The following is a 21126-nucleotide window of genomic DNA, read 5'->3' as shown; positions in this document are numbered from 1 at the left end:
TGCCTGCTTGGAATCTCAGCAGAGCTGGGTTGGAGGTGGGTTTATATGTCCGGTAAGCAGTATGACAATAAAGGACCATAAAGTAAGCAATCCTACCTGAGTCCTGTCCTGAAAGGATGCTCTACATAATAGTTATACCATTGGTGATTAAATTCTACATCACCCAGAACCTGTGTGATAACAGGCCTTCTTCAGAGCACATGGGATCATGAGGGGGAATTGTGCTAGATATCTTCTAGGGCATATTGGCTAAACGCTGTTGGCCTTCCAGAAGAATCACTCCCTCCCCATCAAAAATGTATGTTGACCTACAAAGATCTTCAGTACAAACCTGAGTGTTTAGAACTCTGCAAAAGTCTAACACGGAGCTTTTAAAAATGTGTTTCCAGTTTCTTCCTATCAAATTAATGAGAAAGTAAAATGGGCCTTATTTTAAACACACTACACCAGGAGTTTTAAATGCAGAGCCTGCAGGCCGGATCCAGCCAATAGAGCTGTATGATCCTGCCCATGGGTTTCTGGACTGACCCCACACACCACATGGGGCAAGCACGGTTCCTGGCCCTGGCCCCACATGTTGCATTCAGTGCCTGTGACAGACCAGCTCTGTGCTCTGGGGCCAGTCTGGCCCACATACCATGTGCAGCAGCGCCAGTCTGGTGGTGCAGCCTGCACAATACATGCAGGGTTAGCCTGGAGTGGGCCTAGTATGCACAGCATCCAGCATTTGGGCTGGACCCAGGGCTGTGGGTGCTGCACTCTGTACAGGAGTTTGGTCCCGATCCGGCCTGCAGACCGGCCCAGCAGCCCTAATTTGCCCCAGAGGGATGGATGAGTTTGACAACCCTGTGCTAGACTACCCTGACTACAGTGGTATTGATTATGAGCATCTTATGGAAGCACTGATTCTGATGAGAGCCTAAATAACCTCAAAAACATCTTCAGTCCAAAGTTTGCAGATCTGAATGTCAATAGACCAGGAAACAAAGTCTATACTCCCCTTCAGCAAGTTCTCTGGAAACAGTAAGGGTCTACATGGGCCATATTCAGGTCTGTTGTAAATAGTTTTCTCCCCTCTGCTAGCAATTTAGTTGCATCCATTTATACCAAGTCTTGATATGCCTCACAGTACAAACGTATAAGCAGAAATTGTGACCATTGCACCCTGGTTATCTAAACATCAATAATATATCGTTATCAAAGCAAACTATTACTCACAGCTCTGGTGATGTCACTAACATTGCAAAGGTTATTAATGGCAAGCTCTCCTTCCTATAAATGAAAAACACAGCTATTTACAAAGAATTTCCTTGATTAAATGCAGCAAATATCAGCATGTCCTTCCTTTATTAAATTGTTTTCCAGTTTTTAAATTATTGCTGACACACCGTCTGATTTTCACTTGCTTGATACTTGAAGCGAATTAAGGTTCCTGAAGTAGGTGGAATCAGCTGGAGTCAATAGTTACCTCAACCCTTTGTCTCCTGATTTTGACTTGTTGAGCTTAATAAAGACACCTGGAGCACAAATGGCATAAAACCTAGTAGATCCAACCTTCTTGGGAAGCATGTTATAGATTTTGTTTCCTTGAATTAAATGCCTTTGTTCCTACCTCCTTTTTACTGACTTAGACTTTGCTTCCCAATGTATCCTCTTCTGATGCCCAAAATGCCTCAAAACTAAAATATTTTTTCCCAAAGAGCCTTGTGTGAAACTTAAGTCCAGGCACTTCCTAACAGGTGTGAGAGAGTCTGGGACCCATTGACATAGGCCTGATCTTACACACATGTATGCAGGTATTTAACTGTAAGCATTGGCCTGTGCTCATGACTAAAATTGACCGTAAGTACAAAGGTATGCAAATAAGGGCCATATAATTCAGCAGTGGTTATGAACCTCTTTCCAGTCCAAAACAGCTAAAACACAATGTGAATATGCACATATACTTTGGGGAATGGAGGATTTAATCTGTACTGGTCCTGAGACCAGATTTTTTTCTTCTCATCTGAGTACCTGTCTTTCAGAGTTACTATACCCTGCTGTTGTGATTAAGTGGTAGGCTACTTGTCTGCTACATGGGTGACCTGGGTTTGATTCCTAGCTGCATACATAACTACGGACATCAAGGCACCACACATGCAGACTCGGCCTGGCCTTTAGATTCTGTCTCAATAGTCCAAGGGGGGATGAAGATCTGGGTAGCTTCCACTCCCCCATATGCCTGCCTAGGTGAATATGTGAACCATCTGGGAGACCTCTCCTGCATGCCCCATGATCCCAAAGGATCAACGGTCGTCTACTACATAGCTGATATAATGACTGGCCAGACATTTCTCATTCGTTTAAAAATAAACCAATAATCTTTGTTAAAAATCATCATTACATCCTAGGGTCATAGCAGAAAAACTGATTAACCCTTTCTTTCTTGTTGGAGCTGGTTTGTGTGACAGAAACAAAGAGTGGTCATTCCTAATGGAATAATATAGTGCACCAAATAGTCCGTTTTGTACATTTCATGTCCATTTCTACTATATTCTGCATTACTAATACAGGGCACACAATGTCATTTCTACAAAGACAAGGTACATGGTCTTCTAGACAACAGCCTCATCTGAATCATATAATAATAGGCACGTAATTACTAAAAGTTTGAAACATATTTATTTAATCAGTTTCAAAAAGGTTTTGGCTTATCTTCTTTATGCATCAGTAGAAGAAAAACTAATAAAGTTCCCTTCACTACTCAAAGGAACACCAAGAAAGCATTAGATCAAATATCTAGCAACCTGCTTTTTTTCTTAAAGAGAAATTAACAATTAAAAAACCTAGAAAATTAAAAAGTTAAACCAGTTTTGATACTGCTCCTGGCCTTAATTCTACTAACATTTTTTATAATTTTACAATTAACTTCACAATTAATTTTTTCTATTTTTTAAATATTTTACTCTCCCCTACTGCACCATTAAAAACTGATATGACTAGCAGTCCAAACTGACTGATGGATTGTACATGAGCAGCCAGAGAGCTAGATCCTATTCCAGCCATTCGGCACTTAAATGGATTTAGGTGCCCAAGTGTGATGGTATTTCATCTGTCCTTTTCAAGACCCTGAAAAAAAAAGTTAACACAAAAGGTGAATGGGTTCTGCTCCTGCTCAGTACTTTCTGTGACTTAGTATTAACGTTTTTTCACACTGGAGCAGGATCGCACTTAGTTGCTTAATTAATGGAAAGGATCTGACCAAGGGTTTATATAGCTGCTCTGAGACTTCTGGATAGGGTAGATTATAGATCTAATAAATAAATAAATAAACTGAGAAAACATATATTTCTTTTCTGTGCTCTCTTCTTTTTACAGTGACCTGAGGAGTCGTTATAACAGAAGATAAAGAGCATTCATATACACTGTAATTTACTAGGTTAAATTTTAATAAGCATGACATTAATGTTTCACTCCAAATTCAAATATAAACACATCAGACCTCAACCCCACTTTTACACACATATTCTTTAGATGCAATTTTAAATAAAGTGTCTTGCAATTAAAAATTCTAAGGGTGTAGCAACTGAAGCATGCTTCAAAGAGTTAAGCACAGGTTTTTTTTTCCGGAACTTACCACACTACTTGCACATAAGTTCTGACAATTGTCTGAGAAAGTGCAATGTCCTGTGGAAATCAATGCGTAGCAAAAAGAAACAAAACTGGTTAGCTTGTAATTCCACAGGCAGATGTTCTTCATAACTTGAACAACAGATTCATCTGTCAGAATGCTGCTTTTCTTAATTCAGTCATACAAATTCCCTTGGTTCTAGATGCCAGAAACAAAACTTCTTCATTTCAATGTTCAAGTGAATTAAAATCCTTACTTAAAATACATCCATTTTGTGACTTTAGGGATTCCTGGATCACTTGCCTTGAAATTGTGCAACATCTCTTTCATAGCTTTGTATTCAACTAATGAAACAAAAGTGTGGACAGATGAAAGGCACCAGATTCCTTATCTAAATAGCATTCACATGAAATGGAAGCTAAGAGGAACGCCCAGAATGAGGTATCATGATGAATAAGGAAGTAGGGGAAGGAGAGAATAAGGTAAATCCTTTTCCATGTTGCATTTTCTACTAGGATGAAACAGTTTTAAAGCACTTTTTTTTAAAGTGACAACAGGTAAGATGGCCAGGCTGGGTAGTGTGCTAGAGAATGACTTTGTTAAAACACTTTTAATAATAGCCCACAAAAACCAGCACAATCTTGCCAATGGATGCTATTTTTAACAGCAGCTTCCAAACATGGTAAATGGGGACACACAGAGACACAAAATACCCTTGAAGTCAGAATGCTTTGTTGGGTTTTGTACACAAAATCACAGCAAGTGGAATACTGCTCCTATACACTTTTTTGAATCATGGATGTTATTTCTATTTTTAAAATATTTATAGTCTGGTAGCACCAGGTATACCCACTGCCCCGGCAAAACAAAAACAAACAAAAAAATCTGCTCCACTTCATTATGTGCTTTTTAAAGGGGTTCTTACAAGCTGTGTTTCACCAGTTTAATTTATGATTTTAAATTGTAAAATTTTGTGTGGACACTTTCAACTATTTTAGGCAAGGTCAGCTCCCAGTCTACTGCACCAGGCAGCACAGTTTGGGGAGGTGATGAGCAACCAACAGTGGGAAAAGAACAGGTTAAGGACTATTTAGAAAAGTTAGACATATACAAGTCCAGGGGGCCAGATGAGATGCACCCAAGGGTGCAGAGGGAATTGGCTGATGTGATTGCAGAGGCACTGGCCATCATCTTTGAAAACTCATGGTGATTGGGAGAGGTCCTGGATGATTGGAAAAGGGCAAATATTGCCCATATTTAAGAAAGGGGAAAAGGAGGATCCAGGGAACTACAGACCAATCAGCCTCAGCCCAGTCTTTGGAAAAATCATAGAGCAGATCCTCAAGGAATCCATTTCTAAGCACTTGGAGGAGAAAAAGGTAATTAAGAACAGTCAGCATGGATTCACTAGGGGCAAGTCATGCCTGGCCAGCCTCATTTCCTTCTATGATGAGGTGACTGGCTCTGTGGATGCAGGGTGACTGGTGGATGTCTTGTACCTTGATTTTAGCAAGGTTTTTTATACAGTCTTCCACAACATTCTCGCAGGCAAGTTAAGGAAGTACGGGCTGGATGAATGGACTTGAAAGTGGATAGAAAACTGGCTGGAGCATCGGGCTCAGTAATCAATGGTTCGATGTCTAGCTGGGAGCCAGTATCAAATGGAGTGCCCAAGGGTTCAGTCCTGGGCCTGGTTTTGTTCAGTGTCTTTGTAAACGACCTGGAAGGTGGCATAGAGTGCACCCTCAACAAGTTTGCAGATGGCAGCAAGCTGTGGGAAGCAGTAGATACACTGGAGGGTAGGGCTAGGATTCAGACAAAGATGTAGACAAATTGGAGGACTGGGCCAAAAGGGATTTCATGATGTTCAACAAAGACAAGTGCAAAGTCCTGCACTTAGGATGGAACAATCCCATGTACCAATACAGGCTGGGGCTGACTGCCTGGGCAGCAGCTCTGCAGAAAAGGACCTGGGGGGTTGCAATGGACAATAAGCTGAATATGAGTCAGCAGTGTGCCCTTGTTGCCAAGAAGGCTAGTGGCATACTGGGCTGCATTGGTAGGTGTGCTGCCTGCAGGCCAAGGGAAGTGATTATTCCCCTCTGTTCAGCACTGGTGAGGACACATATGGAGTACTGTGTTAGTTTTTGGCACCCCACTACAAAAAGAATGTGGAGATATTGGAGAGTCCAGCGGAGGCCAACAAAAATGGTGAGGGGGCTGGGGAACATGATTTAGGAAAGACTAAGGGAACTGGGCTTATTTAGCCTAGAGTAGAGGAGACTGAGCGGGGACTTAATAGCATCCTTCAACTACCTGAAGGGGGGTTCAAAAATAATGGAGCTAGATTGTTCTTGGTGGTGGCAGATGACAGAACAAGAAGCAGTGGTCTCAAGTTGCAGCAAGGGAAATTTAAGTTTGATATTACGAAGAATTTTCTCACTAGGAGGGAAGTAAAACACTGGAACAGGTTACCCAGAGAGGTGATGGAATCTCCTTTCTTAGAGGTTTTCAAGACCCAGCTGGACAAAGCTTTGGCTGGGATGATCTAACTGGGGCTGGTTCTCCTTTGGGCAAGGGGTTGGACTAGATCAGTGTTTCTCAATCTGTGGGTAGAGACCCAAAAGTGGGTCACAACAATATATGAAAGATTCACAAACAAACTTTAAAAATGGATTCTCCTTTAAAGGAGAAAAATGTGGGAAACCGTGGCTTTTCCCTTGGAGGCTGGCAGAGTTCCAGCCTACAAGGGGCTGCTTGGGTCCCCACATGCCCTACACACCCACCCTCTGCCCCACACACAGGGGGGCTGGGGCCTGGAGGCAGGGGGCAGCAGGTCAGGAGTAAGGGGCACTACGTCAGGACTGTCTATCCACATTTACAAATGGGACCTGGTACAAAAAAGGTTGAGAAGCACTGGACTAGATGACCTCCCGAGGTCCCTTCCAATCCTAACTGACTATGATTCTATGAACTCAAGTTGGGTTATTTTGGTTCAGCCTCTAGGAAGTGGTTTAAATTAAACTGGAATAAGCTCATTGGACCAGAATAAGAGCACTTACATATAAGTATGCTCTGTTTGAGCTAAATCAGCTTCTTTAAACAGATAATCTAGCAAAGAATTTAAGTAAAGGTCAGTGAGAGTTCAATTTTAAAAGCTAATAAACTAAGTAAACCAGTGACTAGTAGCATAAAACTTCAGGTACAATTAACTGTGCCTTCTATGTCAGCAGTTTAGACATCTAAGAAGTCACCCAACATGCATTTACTGGGAACATCTACATGTGCTATTAATGCTATTAATGTTATTGGCCACATCTACACAAGACACTACGTCACAGTAGCAATGCGCTACGGCAGCATAGTGTCAGCAGGCACAAACTGTGATGCTGCAGCTACATCACTGTAGCGATGCACTTCCTCAGTATAGAGCACTGTTGCAGCAACCCAGAGGCTAAAAATAACCATGTGCCAGCCACCAGCACAGTGAAGTAACAGCGTTGCAATAAGAGCCATTACTGAGCCATCAATTACTACTTCCTAAAAGAAGTACTAAATGACAGCTCAGTAACAATGGTGCCATAGGGGCCCACTGGGCACATCTACATGTGCAGTGCACCCTGTTAGGAACAAATTTGTTCCCACCCTTCTCTGCCCCCCTGCAACAGCCAGGGAGAGCTCCAGGCTGCCCTGGGTACTAGAATGGAGGCTGGCAAAGGGAACAGAGCCAGTCCTGATGCCCACTGGCTCTGCCAGCTGCAGTGCTCTGCCAGCTGCAGTGGCAGCTGTCTCCTGGCCCCTGTGCACATCAGGATAGGACCTGAAGTGCATGGAGTCAGGAGATAGCTACCACTGAAGCTGGCAGAGCTCTCCTGGCTCTGTGTACATCAGGACACACAGCTACCAAGTGGGGCTTCCTTGCCTGGCAAGGAGTTCCCAGGGAGCTCTTCTGGGTGTAAGGCCCCCCATTCAGCAGGGAGCTGGCCAGGAGCTGTCCCACAAGCAGGACAGCTGCTGGCAAGCCCTGTGGCCCACTCAGCAGGGGGCTCACTTGCAGGACAGTTCCCAGCCAATTCCCTGCCTAGCAAGAGGCACACAGCTCAACAGCAGCTGCCTGTTTGGGTTCCCAGCCCCTCCAGAGTTTCCAGCTCCATGTCATGCAGAACTTTTCCAAGGAGCGAGCAGAGGCTGGATTCCCAGCCCCCACTCACTCTCCAGAGATTCCAATTGCATGCTGGGAGCTGGGAGTTTGGATTGGGGCAGATTGCTCCCCAGTCCTGGCACTGATTTGCTTCCAGCTGCTGAGCAGCTCCAAGACCAGGGACTGAGGCCTCAGACCTCCAGGACCAGGTCCTGTCCCTGTGACCTCCTGGAGCATGTTCACTTGTCTCTGGAGAATGCCCATGCATGTACACTCTGGCATATAGCAAGTTGCCCTGGGTGGGGTAGGGGAAGCTGGAGCCAGCACCTGGGCTGGCCCCAGAAGCCTTACCTGCAGTTCTGAGGGCCTCGCAGGACTCTAGCAGTGGTGATCCAGCAGTGGAGAGCCTGGCCAGCAACCAGAGCATGGCTCTGGACAGCCATGTTCCAGTTTCAGGCAGCACATGCTACTACCACATGCTTTTTTCTAACATGCTGCAAATTAGCAGCACAAGGAATGCCTTTATGTGCAGCGTGTCCACCACCACAGATGGGTCTACGGTGCTACATACCACACATGCGTGCTTGTATGGACATGCCACTGCTGTCTAGACTGTCCGGGAGCAAATTTGTTCCCAGTCAGTATCTACATGAGTGCTACTGCACAGTTAACCTAGTATCTGGTACTAGGTAACTTCACAATAGCCTCATTTACTGTGCAGTAAATGGCCTGCATGTGTAGACTGTGTCACCTTTACTGTATAGTAGATTAGTCTACTGCACAGTAAAGCACCTCATGTAGCTGCACCCACAGTCACCTAATTAGGGGTCTAAGAAGGTACAATTAAATACATAGCTAAAAAGTGTCTAAAGGGTTAGAGAAAAAAAGGTTAAGTATTTTATAGTGCATCGAGTTTTGTGTATGGAGCAATATTCAACCAAGGTACAACTCCAAGTCGGAATCTAAACTCCCTATATTTTGAGGAGATAAAACTGCTTATATGATTTCAGACAGTGACAGAGATATGAAACATCCTTATTAATAGGAATTACTTCATTGTGTGCATATCAATAAAATAAAATGTATGTATTGTGTACATAGATGAGCACATGGCAGGATGGCAGGGGTGTAGACACTAACACAATGGGATTTTTCCCCCTGACAGGAGCATCTAGGCTTCACTGTAATGAAATTAATAAGTAACTTCAATACAAAAAAGAGACAAAAAATAAAATAACAACATTTAAAACCTTTTTACTGACAACTTAAGAAAAAATCCTCATTAAAAATCATCTTTTGTTGTCCACCAGGCGGCACTGTAACACATCACAAATGAAACTCTTGAAGAAAAACAAGTTAGATTATTATTTCCTTTTGTTCTGTCCAATGCAATGCAATACAGGTGACAAACAGTTATTAACATTCACCCAAGTGCATGAGCTTTTTCATTTGTCATCTAAACTTCTTGCAGAGAGGAAATGATTTATGGCTTTAAAGATGGCAGTTCAAGAGAAGGAATTGTGTCTTGCTGGGAATCTAGAAATTGTGACATCCAGGAAGCAATTCCTTTTATTAGGATCTGTTTTATAACTAATAGGCTATCTATTGGCACATAAGTGGGAATCCCAAAACCTGTTGCAGACCATGGTTAAAACTTGACCTTTAGAGTATATACCTCCTTATAATACATTAAATCCTCCTTAAAATATATGAAACATCCTTTCCAAAGAGCATCAGAAGGAGAGATCACTCTACTGTCTGAGAGAATGGGAGATAAGAGGATCACTTTAAGCACTAATAGACAGAAAAATAACAACATTTTTCTCCCCTTCCTGAGAAAACAGATTGTTATGCTCTATGTAAATATGCTGACCCTGATTTATTTTTTGCCGTAGTGTCAGAGCACCTCTCAAACAGTGAGAATCCTTTGAGAACACTGTCCACATTTTACATTTGAAGAATTTGAGGCAGAGAGAAATTAATATCTGATTTGGGAAAGCACTTACACATGTGCTTAAATTTAAGCACATGAATAATTTCACTGAATCCAATGCAACTGCTTACATGCTTCAAGTTAACAGGCATTTAGCTGAATCAGGAAAAGGTCACAAAAGAACTGCTGGCAAAACCCACTGCTATGGAGTTCAAATCCAGTGCTTTAAAGGATGAGAGCACCCACCCTTTGAAGCTCTCCCACCTCACATGGCAAACGACCTCATTTCATTCATATTCTAATTTTAAAGTCTCCTTAGAAAGCTTCATCACAGTGATAAAGAACCCAAACTCTGAACCTGCATTACACTGGGTCATGATGTGAACTCTTTGAAGCAAAGTTTGCATCCTCAGATCCTGCCTTATGGGGGACTGCCAACTGCACAACCATACTCCAATCTGTTGGAGTTAAAAACAAAAAAAAAGATGTCAGCTTTTACCAAAACTTACTTACTCGCCTTCTTTCTGTACAGACAGCCTTAAAAACACAAACTGATGCAAAGCCATCACTGGAGTTGAAAGCTTGTCACTGTTTCTTAAAGATCAGATTATTCTTATTTAGCCTCTAGCAGTGCTCTGTCTCATTAGCTTTTGAATTTCTCAAGAAAAGAAAGTGAACAAGGACCCTGAGGGCAGTGAAGCTTCCATCTCTGAGCCCCTTTTTTATCTGCCAGTGTAAACTCGAAAGCTGTTTGTTTGGCCATGACAACTGACTAGTTCAAAAACACTTTGCACAAACAAGAGTGGACAAGAGAAACCTCACAGAATTTGGCTTAAAATATATATCTCTCTGTGCAGATTAGGGAGGTGGTTAGGGAAAAACAGACAGTTAAACTGGATCAAATTGGAAAGAGAGTCATGCGTAAGATGCTTAGTTAAACCAGTCAGGAGACAGGGATTTGTTTCCATTGATCTAGAATAATGATGACTGGAGAAATGTCTCATTAAATGATGTACAATGATGAATTTCAGACTGGGGAAAATTAGGATGGGGAGATTAACAATTATATGAAAGCTGAAAGCAAGTCTAAAATCAGCAAATTAATGAATGGTTAAGAAACAACATGGGTTTGTAAGTCAGGCAGCAGAATATTATCATTAGTTATCAGATCAAGGTGGAATAGTGTATATACCTTAGCTTGCTGCAAAATTAAAATCTGAAAAATTCAGGATGGCTTATTCAACTGATTGTCTTTTTATCTTAGAATCACAGGAGATGGTACAAACTGTGATCATGAAAGGCAGGTGTGGCTTTTAAGGGAGTAAAAAAAATTCAATTCCAATTAACAATATGAAAAAAATATATTTTAGGGATTGTTATAAAGGGTAGAGGTTGGCAAGATAGATGCAGTAGTCTTTAGCTGCTCAATTAATTATATTATCCATTAGCTATTTTTGTGTTGCTGTTATTTATTGACTAAATGTACTGCACTTGGAAAATAAAAGGTCTCTGTTCTCAGAATGCTGGATTTCACCATAAATAAATATAACATGGCACAGCAGTTCAAGTACAATGAAACCTGGCACAGGGTTTCTGAGGAAGAACTGTATAGGAAGGATTTGCAAAGGTTTCCTGGAGGGAACAGAAGGAACAGAGGGATGTGTGCTGCAAAGGGAGTAAATTATTGGCGCAAGTAAGGGGCTGGAAGCACAAATAAGGGTTACTCTGTGTATCTTCATAAGTGAAGAGTGAACCTCAAAAGGCCCGAATATTCAGTTTGCATAAATATCCAAACTTCTTTACTAAGGAAATGTTATGAGAGGAGCCTTCCTGTTTTCTGCCAACAGTACTTTCTGTTTATAGCCAGGTTGGAATACCCTGTAAACAGTTTTTTATCAAGAGTAGTTCCACATTCAGCTTCCTGGCAGCATACCAGAGCCCCAGAAGCAGAAAGTACACTCAGATGGGGACAGTGGTGCCATGAGAAGTGCAAAACATAGCAAGTGTTCACCTTCTGCAACATGACTGGGTCAAGCCCATAGAATGGAAACAAGTCAAGGTTAGAAGAGCAAGAAAATGAATACAGAACAACATGAAATGCTTGTGGGCTTCCAATTTTTTTAAAAATCAGGTTTATCTCAAATATTGAAAGACATTTCAGATCATTTCTCATTTGAAAAGTAGAACATGGCTTTGGGTCAGTGAACATAGCTTTTCAGTGGAGCTCAAGAGATTTAGGTTCTATTCTGTACTTACCCTGTATATAGGCAAGGCTCTGGTCCAGTAAGATTGCAAACTCTTAGGTATGTCTTTAACAGGGAAAGTAAGTGTTTGCTAGAGTCAACTAATATGTGATAAACTCCTCATGAAGATAACACAGTATATAATTTTTATGTGAGTTAACAGATCAAGATAAATTCCATTGGAGAACCTAGGGTTCACTTTGACAAACCAAAGCATAAAAAATACAAAATACTGTGTTTTCCCTGAGATTTTACCATGTTGTAACCCTTGTCCACACTTCTGCCAGCAGAGCCATTTCAGCTAGGAGCATGAAATATTCACACACTGTATCCAAAGCAGCCAAGCCAACAGAACCACCAGTGTGGACAGGCACCACTGGCAGTGTTATGATGCACATATATAGGTTAGTTAACATATAGCATCTGTTCAATCTATTTCTTAAGAAAACCCACAAATTTAAAAACACCACCCCTGGTCTCTTTAAATTGGTTCAACATTTAGTAAAGCTTTAATGGTAGTAATTTAAATTTAGTAATGCCTTTAATGGAAATACCAACATTTTAGTAAAGTTCCAGCCCAAAAGCTAATCAGGAGATACTTAAGGTTATAAAAAAATATTCTAACCATTAAAGCAATTGAAAGGCGATTCGAGGTTCACATTAGCAATAAACACTTTATATTAGAATCTTGTATTTACATTTTTTTAAATATCCTGAAACCACAGAGGGTTAGAAAGGCTAGAGTCCCAAGGTTTTTACATGTTAGACTTAGACTATGCTAAATCTGTGGAATGCTAAGCAGTGTTAAAGTTAGGATGTGCTATGAGCAGTAGCATGTCAAGGGTTAATAGAGTGTCTTGCCTGCACAGCCCTGACTTGCCATTAGAGGGCTGGTGAGCAGGGGCATAGAGGAAGCAGAATACCTTGGCTCTATCCTTGTTCTGGGGTGCTGGTGGGGAGTGGGAGTGCTACATCCTGGGGTGCTGGAGGACTGCAAATTGCTCATTTTATCTCTGTGGAGCAGACTGAAGTTAACCTACTATAAGCTAGGTAGCACAGTCCAGAGTTAACCGCACCTAGCATGAGTTAACAAGCTTTAACATGCAGACGGTCATGTTTTAAGTGCCCTTAGTATAGTCTAAGTGTAACATATAACTTCACCCTTAGATTAGGGTCTTTCTTTAACTAAATGAAGCAAACTCTCTTCAGTTTTTAATCGCTATTTTGTGTCTTCCGTATCTTTGCTGTGCTGTTTTTGTTTCTCGTGCATCAGATTGCTATTTTGTTTTATTAACATAGAGGCATCTATCTAACCACAGTAATGTGACATGAAAACAAAGAGCAAAAAAGATTGAGAAAAGTATAGCTTAAAAAAATCCCCCAAAAGGATGTTAAGAGCCATATGTTAAAACCAACTCCTGCAACGAAAGGAAGACCATGTGGGATTTTCTGTGACCAAAAGGGGCGATCTGAAGTACAGAGGAGAGAGAGAGAGAAAAGAAAAAGTAGCTACCTGTATTTGTTATATGCATCAGCAATCACACTAGCCATGCAATAATGACACAGAAAAAGCTGTAATTCCATCAGTAATTGCTTTTCAGTCCATCACTACTAGCACCTGTAGAGCCTGTGTCCGGCACTGCCACTTTTGACCCCAAAAAACATTATCACAAAAGGCCAATGAGGCTGAACGGAATGCTAGAGAGACTAGTTAATGCCTCTCAAATAAATATATAGCTTGTTTAATTTCGCACCTTGCCAAGTACAAGCAAAGGTGGCAGAAGTCAGTTGTAAATCAGTTTAACACCATGCTCATGCATCTTTGCACCAACTTAGCTAAAATCAATTTAAGAAATACGCCTTTGGTTAAGCAGTAAATTTTTGCATGTAGATCAGGTCAACTCCTATACAGTGCAGAATTATAACTATATTAAAATTTGCATTTTAGGGGCCTGATCTTAAAAGATATTAAGCATGACTTGGGAGTTAGTGGATGCATCTACACATGACGCTACATCACTGTAGCAACACGCTATGGTGACATAGCCTTCACCGGTGTCTACATGTGACCAGCAGCTACTCCCCTATTACAGTGCACCGCTATGGCAAGAAAGCTGCTAAAAATAACCATGCACCACACATAGGGCAACCTATCGATGCACCCATTAAGTGCTTTCAACTCTCACTGAAATCAGTGCCAAGCACATCAGAAGTTGAGGGTACCTAGCATGTCTCAGGAGAAAAACAGCACTCCTAAACTGTAACATGCCCAGAGGTGAAATGGGCAACTCCTATCCAGCTGACCCTTCACCAGATAGGACTTCTAGGAAAGAGTCTACCAAGGCAGATAAAATCAAGATCTCCATCTCATTTTCCTCCACCAAGCGGAACATAATTTATGACTGAGGAATATAGTGACCTTGTCTTGACTCCAGTTTAGCACAATAGCTATAAAAAGCAAGCATAGACAATTAACACATACTAAACTGACTGAGTTAAAGCAGTGGTTCTCAGCCTTTTTAGACTCATGGACCCCTTGTTAAACTCAAGGCTCCCCTCAGAAAAATGCCAGCTCTTTGCTTTAATATGCTTTAACAATAAAAAATAATAGAGCAATTTGGTTGCAAAAAACTCAAAAAGATCAGCATTTTTTTACACTATGAGTTCCTATTTGAAATCTCTGAGCTTATCTTATAAATCATGTGCAGGTGCTGGCACATCTAACAATACTAATACTGTATGGCACCCTTAAAAAAATCTTGAGGCACCCAAGTGCTATGGCACCCTAATTAACAAACATCAAGTTAAAGCCTAGGATAGGGTCTTGACAAGGTAGCATATGCTAACATCACACTTTTAAATTAGACAAAGCTTTGGAGGATTTCTTTCAAACCACTGGAGTAACAATAGCCCCTTAGGGCAGGGATGGCCAACATGTAGCACATGTGCTACAAGTGGCATCCGCAGCTTCTGTGTGTGGCACAGGGTAGATCAGGGAGGGGACAAGCAGCACAGTAGAAAATAGGACAGGAAGAAGAAAGCAGAGCAGCATATTGGACAGGGGAAGGGGTTCAGAGTGGTACATGGAGGGTATAGGGCTAATTTATGGCGCACATGCCAAACAGGCATAAGTCCGCACTGCCCTAGGGCATAAGTTCCTAGCACCAACTGTGAGCAAATACAAGAGTCAGGTGAGAACTAGAGACCTGCAAGAGGCAGAAATTTTCATTTGAGAGAGAACTTCTACAACATATCATTGTACATATAAAACTAATTTCCCAACATAAAAATACTTATGTAATCAACTTAAATTATTAAAAGCAAAAGATTAAGATCTACATGTATTTGAGTTTTCTTTTTATAGTACTGAGTTTACTTTCTGTTTTATACAAGGAATCTAGGAAACACCAATCCATTTCATTTTTATTTCATGAACAATTACTGTTCTTTGGGTTATCATCATTGACATGTATAGAAATATTTGATATATGCCCACAACCCTCTTTGACTTGACATAATGGAAAAACACAGATCCTTCTATTCATCTTCAGTTTTTGCCATTTTTAAAACAAACTGAATACATGAAGTCTGGGCCTAAAACTAATTGACAATCTCTCTTTATATATAAAGTTATAATTCACAGCTGTGACACTTCTGAATTGCAGGAATTTGACCTTGTAATTCATGGGTGTAATGTCCTAATGCTATGTGGAAAAGTTGCACAACAAGCTTTTTCCACATACACAGTGATTATTAGAGATTTATGACCCATGCATATCTGGTTCATTCTCTGTGCCACTCGCAAGGAATGTAGATTTTTGAAAGAGCCCAAAGTGATCAGAAAAAGAATGGTCTTATCTGACCTGAATTCCCAGATTAATGATTCCCATCCTTCCTCCCTCAAAGAAACAAATTGAAAGCATGGAAAGAATATCTCTGGGCCTGTTTTTTGCCCTCAAAGAATCTCAGACTCAGAAGATGTTGCCATTTTTAATACAATTTGAAAGCTGGAAGGATTGAGGGGTTAAATTCAGTCTTGGTGTAAAGCAACGGTTTTCAGTGTAATTGCACTCAATCAGATGAGTTTTGAATTTGTCTTCAAACATCTAAGTCTCTATTTAGCAAGTTATAACTAGATAGACTACCTTCTTTAGGAAATATCCTATATGTTATTTTATGTGGCTGTTCCTCCAAATATTGTTTAAGACTCCATAATGTAACTGCATATCTTACATGAGTAGTTTTGAAGCTTTTATTTGTTAGTTCTATAAAACATGAGTAAATATTCTTTAAAATAACACCTGAACAGTCAGTCAAAACCAAAAATCATGATTAAAGCCATTTATTTACCCTGTCCCAAAAATGTAAAACCCTCATGCTCTGTGGAAAAAATAGCCAAAATCAATGCTTCATGTTTAAAAACATATATTAGGTGGGTCAGGATATGGTTGTTTATTTTAAAATTATATGCAAAGCATGATACGTTAATTACAAGAGGGAAAATATGCAAAATTTATGAATGACATAAAATCCTATCTTCATGTAAGGAAATAGGAGCTATGTCACTAATTTCATCGGGCAAAGAGCTCATCCATTGAAAACCTATTAAGTAATATTAGATTGTTCTTTGACATAGAATAGTAATAAATTTTAGCTTACATGATTTTATTATAGTTGACCCTAAAACATCTTTCAATGAAGAAAAGGAACATTCTCCACTATTTATTCACAAGATTTAAAAGTATAGTATGGCATCAGGTGCTTTTGTTCATATTTCACATACTAGCTTCAGAACCACAAAGACTTGAAACATTTTTTTTTAAGTGAAGGCACTACAGAGGATTATTCAGCAGCTGTAAAAACTCTTAGAGTCAATGACAGTGTGACAAATGATCAGTGTTAATCATGATCTCATAATTACATCATAAAAACTGGCATTACAGGATATGCAACATAATTAAAGTGATAAAAGGCACAGACATCCATCCACAATATGTCTCACATTAAGAGTTACACCCAGATTTGACTACCACACCAAATTAGACTGCCATACCTATATTAGCTTTCAATAATCACATCATTGTTATTCCTTCTATGTTAACTTTGGTAAAGTTTTCTCCCCACCCAGATCAGATCCATTGTTTCCTATACAGTCAAGTTGAAGACAAAGTTCAGGCTTGTTAAAGACTTCTTCATTAGTGCCTGAACACTATATTTTCTAGCATATAACCTGCACCTTTCCCATCTAAACTATCTGGGGAAAATTGGGATGTGGATTATATGAAAGGAAAAAGGATCCCCATGGGTCCGGAAATTTAGCAGTGGCAGTATTAACTGCCATAGGTCTGGGAGCCATGGAAAATTAGTGCTTCCACTGCTTCCCAGCCCTCAGCCACTGCTGCCAAATTTTCCAACCTGTCGGGAGCCCCCTCCCCATAGGTGCAGCAAATTGAGCTGGAACATTGGGTTGGTCCACAGACCCAGCACGTTGAGTTCAAGCCAGCACATGGCCTCAGACTGAACACACTGGTTCCAACAATGCTTGCTGGCTGTGGAGCCATATACCTGGTCAGAACCACCTCACAGGGTCAGACCTGGTGTGCAGCCCCAGACTCCAAGTGCTGGATCAGCCTCTGCACCCTATCCAGTTTGCAGGGCTGGCAACAGGCTTAGGAGCAGGCTTGTCTCCCTAGCTGCTGCTATTCCGATATTTACCCAAAGTTAGGTCTTTTATTTTGCATAGTACCTTTTAAAAAACAGGATGTGTGCTACACTCACAGATGGGTTATATGCAAGAAAATATGGTGATTCATGTAACATAAAGACTTTAATCAGGCATACTTAAAGGCACTTTTATACAGGGGATTTTAGTTATCTGTGCATGCACGGAGACTTAAACCCATAGGCAAAGATATAAATATGAAACACAGGTGCCATTCAAACTGGTTTCAGACAACCTGACCTTCAGTGATGGCTGAAATGCACTAGACCCTCAGTGAGCATTCAATATGATATTTCCTACTATTCCCCAAGGAGGCAGTGAAGCCACAAGAGCAAGATGACATACTCATGTCCACTTGTGTTCATAACACAAACAGCTGTGATGATGTGTTTGGAGCAAGTTGAAACTGCTTAAAACTAGTAAAAAAAGAGAAAGTTTTTGCTAAGTCTTTTGTGAAAACTGTCCCATTTTGTAGGAAAATTCTACGATTTACTTTCCAACTGGTTCTAGGCTTATTAAAGATGTGGATTACTACTTAGATAAGGGATTTACAGTAATCTTAACTACAGGATACAAATGTGTGGCTCAATAGGGCTAAGTCTGAATCAGACAAGGAAAGCATAGTCTTGTCAGTTATAGACGGGAAAAGCCCTTTTACAAACTTTTGCCTACTGTGTTTATGTGAGAAGGAATGAGGTGTCTATGTGAACACTCTGGCCACATCCAGACAATCAGGGGCAAGCGGTTCGTGGCACCACAAACCTCTTTGTAGCACCACAAACTGCACATAGTGAATGTTAAAATATGTGCCATGCTGCAAATTTGCAGCACAGTAGCAAACTTTGCTACAAGGATTTCCCGGCAGGAAAAAAAAGAGTGCCGTAACAAAAAGTGGTACAGTGCTCACAAAATAAGCATGTGCCATCACAAATGGAGGCTGGGATGTTCAGAGCAATGCTCTGGCTGCTGGCCAGGCCTCTGTGCTGCGCCTGGTGCTCCAGTATGCCACTAGCCCACCAGGTAAGACTGCTGGGGCCAGTACAGATGCTAGCCCCAGACTCCAGCTGTCCTTGTCTGAAAGGCTGGGAGAAGCTAGGTAAGGGCAGTTTGCCAGTTGCAAGACAAATTAGTGCACATTCAGGGGCACACACTGAGGCAATTTGTGCCACTACAAGCACGCACCCCTGCTAGTCTAGACACGGCCTGTATCTCTAGCTGATTTAGTCTGTAGACTTTAATAAAGAGTGGTGTTATAGAGGTGGAGAATTCTTTAAAATGCTTTAGCCTCCCACCAGTATGACCAGTTTCCCCATGGTTCAAGCTGTCATTTTTTACCCAGTTGTTTGTCCTAGGCAGTCTAGTTAAATGGAATCACTTAGGTGTGAAAAAAAAATATTTTGTGGCATTCTAGCCCACCATTCAGCATCATAGCAAGATCTTATGTCAATTTTTATAGATGGGCTCCTTGCATACCATTCTCTAGTGTTGGGCCTTGTCTAAACGTTTATGCTTCTGTCAGCGCACACTCCTGTTGCAACGATGAAATAGAAAACACAGACAGCAAAAATACTGTTCTCCATTTTACCTTGTTAAGCCAGAACTCCTTGGTGGTAGCAGCTGACTTGTACTAGTGGGACTGAGTGCAGAATTTGCTCCATATGTAAGAGGACTCTCAATCAGTAAACTGTCCTTCTGTTAAGTGAAAGGGATTAACATACCTCTCATGGTTTAGAATTGTTCTTGCACTCTGTATTTCGTGACCTGGGGTCTTTTCCACTTCACTGTGCATTATGTTTTTCCCCTCCAAGTCACTAAAGAAATCACTAAAAACCTCTGAAGAACAAGAACTCTCCAGTTAGCAATACAAAAGCAAGCCTGCTCCCAAACAAGCTGAAATTCAAGCCTATCTGCGTAAATTTGGCTTTAGGCTCTTTTTCCTCAGAACAAATGTATGAAATGAGATGCTTCTGAAAGTAAGAGCATATAAACTGACAGGTTTGTGAGACAAGCTTAGGTGTATTCTTCAACACAATCCTGTTTTCTCCTTCCACCAGACTACTATAATATAGATTTTAGAACTGATCATTGCACAGAGATTAATCAACTATTTTATATCTGTGTTAAAAACTCTTTCAATTTGAACTGTTATATAGAATTAATTAATTAATTAATCATTAATACTCTGCTTCTACTGAAACACAAGAACAAGCTTCATCTTAAATGCTTTGAAATGACATTATTCTAAGAAGACTTCTCTTCGTCTTCTGAGGCCAAGTGTTGATGACTAGGAAGCTAACTTTGTGTCATAATTAATTGTGTAAATTATTTAATGAGCAACTCTTAGTTTCATTGTAAGATCTGAAAAGTGATTAATACTTCTGTCATGTCCACAAAAATATCCTTGAGACAATGTTTCAAAAAATAACAATAAAAGAGGTTCACACATTCAGAGTTAAGAGAAACCTACAAATAGGACCGGAGGAGTGATTCAAAAGGACATGTTTGCATTGTTAATTAAATCCAAATACCTGAATGTAACCTTACTCTTCTGAATTAACTCTAAAATCCAGGGAATCAAACTCAGCAGACTTAAACCCTTGGGCCACATCCAGATGAGCATGGGCATGTGGTATGTGGTGCCGCAGACCCATCTGCGATGCCACACACTGCACATGCAGGCATTCCCCATGCAGCTATCTTGCCAAAAAAAGTGGAGCAGCAGCTGCCGGTCAGGCTTTCTGCCATGGCTGCATCCCCAGAAGGCCCCCACAACCACTGGCGATGCGTAAGGGGTGCACGCAGCTGCATGTGCACCCCCCTGAGCTTGACAGTGCACCCCCTGCAAAAAGTGCTGCTGACACTGCCAGTGGTGCCTGTGGGTGGTTACCACTTGCCACCCCATCACCCTTGCTGCCTTATTTTTTCTTCATGTTATAGATTTTCCATTGCAGGTGACAATTTCAATATCTTCCATGCTGTGGTGTGGTTGGAGCATCATTTTACTGTGACAGTCCAGGAAATATGTGAGAAGCAAGGATAGTTTTTTTGGGGGGGGAAAGGGGTGATCTTTTATTGAACTATCTTTTGCTCCAAAATAGTCCCCCAGAATCTCAGCTTCTTTTGTTTAAAAATTGGTTTCAAACCCCTCACTTACAAAGGTCATCCTGAAAATGTGAACCAAATATAAACCAATGTAGCAACATATGAATGTGTTTACAGACATCCGGAAAAGATTTGTGCTTCAGCTTAATCATCTTTCCCAGTTATTCTCAACCTTTTTAGACTCAAGGCATCCCATATTAGATTCAAGGCACCACTCATAACTTTTGCACATTGAGCAGCACCCCATTTCAAAAACTAATTTATTTATTGCAGTGCTTCTCTTGTTACAGAGAGGTCTTGCAGTGGGAGCATGGGAGCAGCCAGGCAGGGAGAAGCCTGAGCATGCACTTACTGCTTAACTCCTCACACCTGCCA

The 21126-nt window shown here is 40.9% G+C and overlaps 1 protein-coding gene across 1 annotated transcript in view; it reads right to left on the bottom strand.

Moving 5' to 3' along the window:
• ROS1 (ROS proto-oncogene 1, receptor tyrosine kinase) overlaps positions 1 to 3983 on the bottom strand; it is a 108777-nt gene extending 104794 nt beyond the window's left edge. Inside the window, exons 1-2 of the mRNA XM_006026162.2 lie at positions 3617 to 3983; positions 1219 to 1272 (exon numbers count right to left, since the gene is read on the bottom strand). Coding sequence (XP_006026224.1) covers positions 1219 to 1272; positions 3617 to 3739 — 177 coding nt within the window. The 5' untranslated portion in view covers positions 3740 to 3983. The remainder of the gene's footprint in view (positions 1 to 1218; positions 1273 to 3616) is intronic.
• Positions 3984 to 21126: the final 17143 nt, after the last annotated feature.

This window comes from Alligator sinensis, unplaced genomic scaffold (genome assembly GCF_000455745.1).
Source record: "Alligator sinensis unplaced genomic scaffold, ASM45574v1 scaffold38_1, whole genome shotgun sequence".
NCBI lineage: Eukaryota > Metazoa > Chordata > Crocodylia > Alligatoridae > Alligator > Alligator sinensis.
The sequence above is the reverse complement of the archived record's forward strand: the minus strand, read 5'-3'. Positions and strand labels throughout refer to the sequence as shown.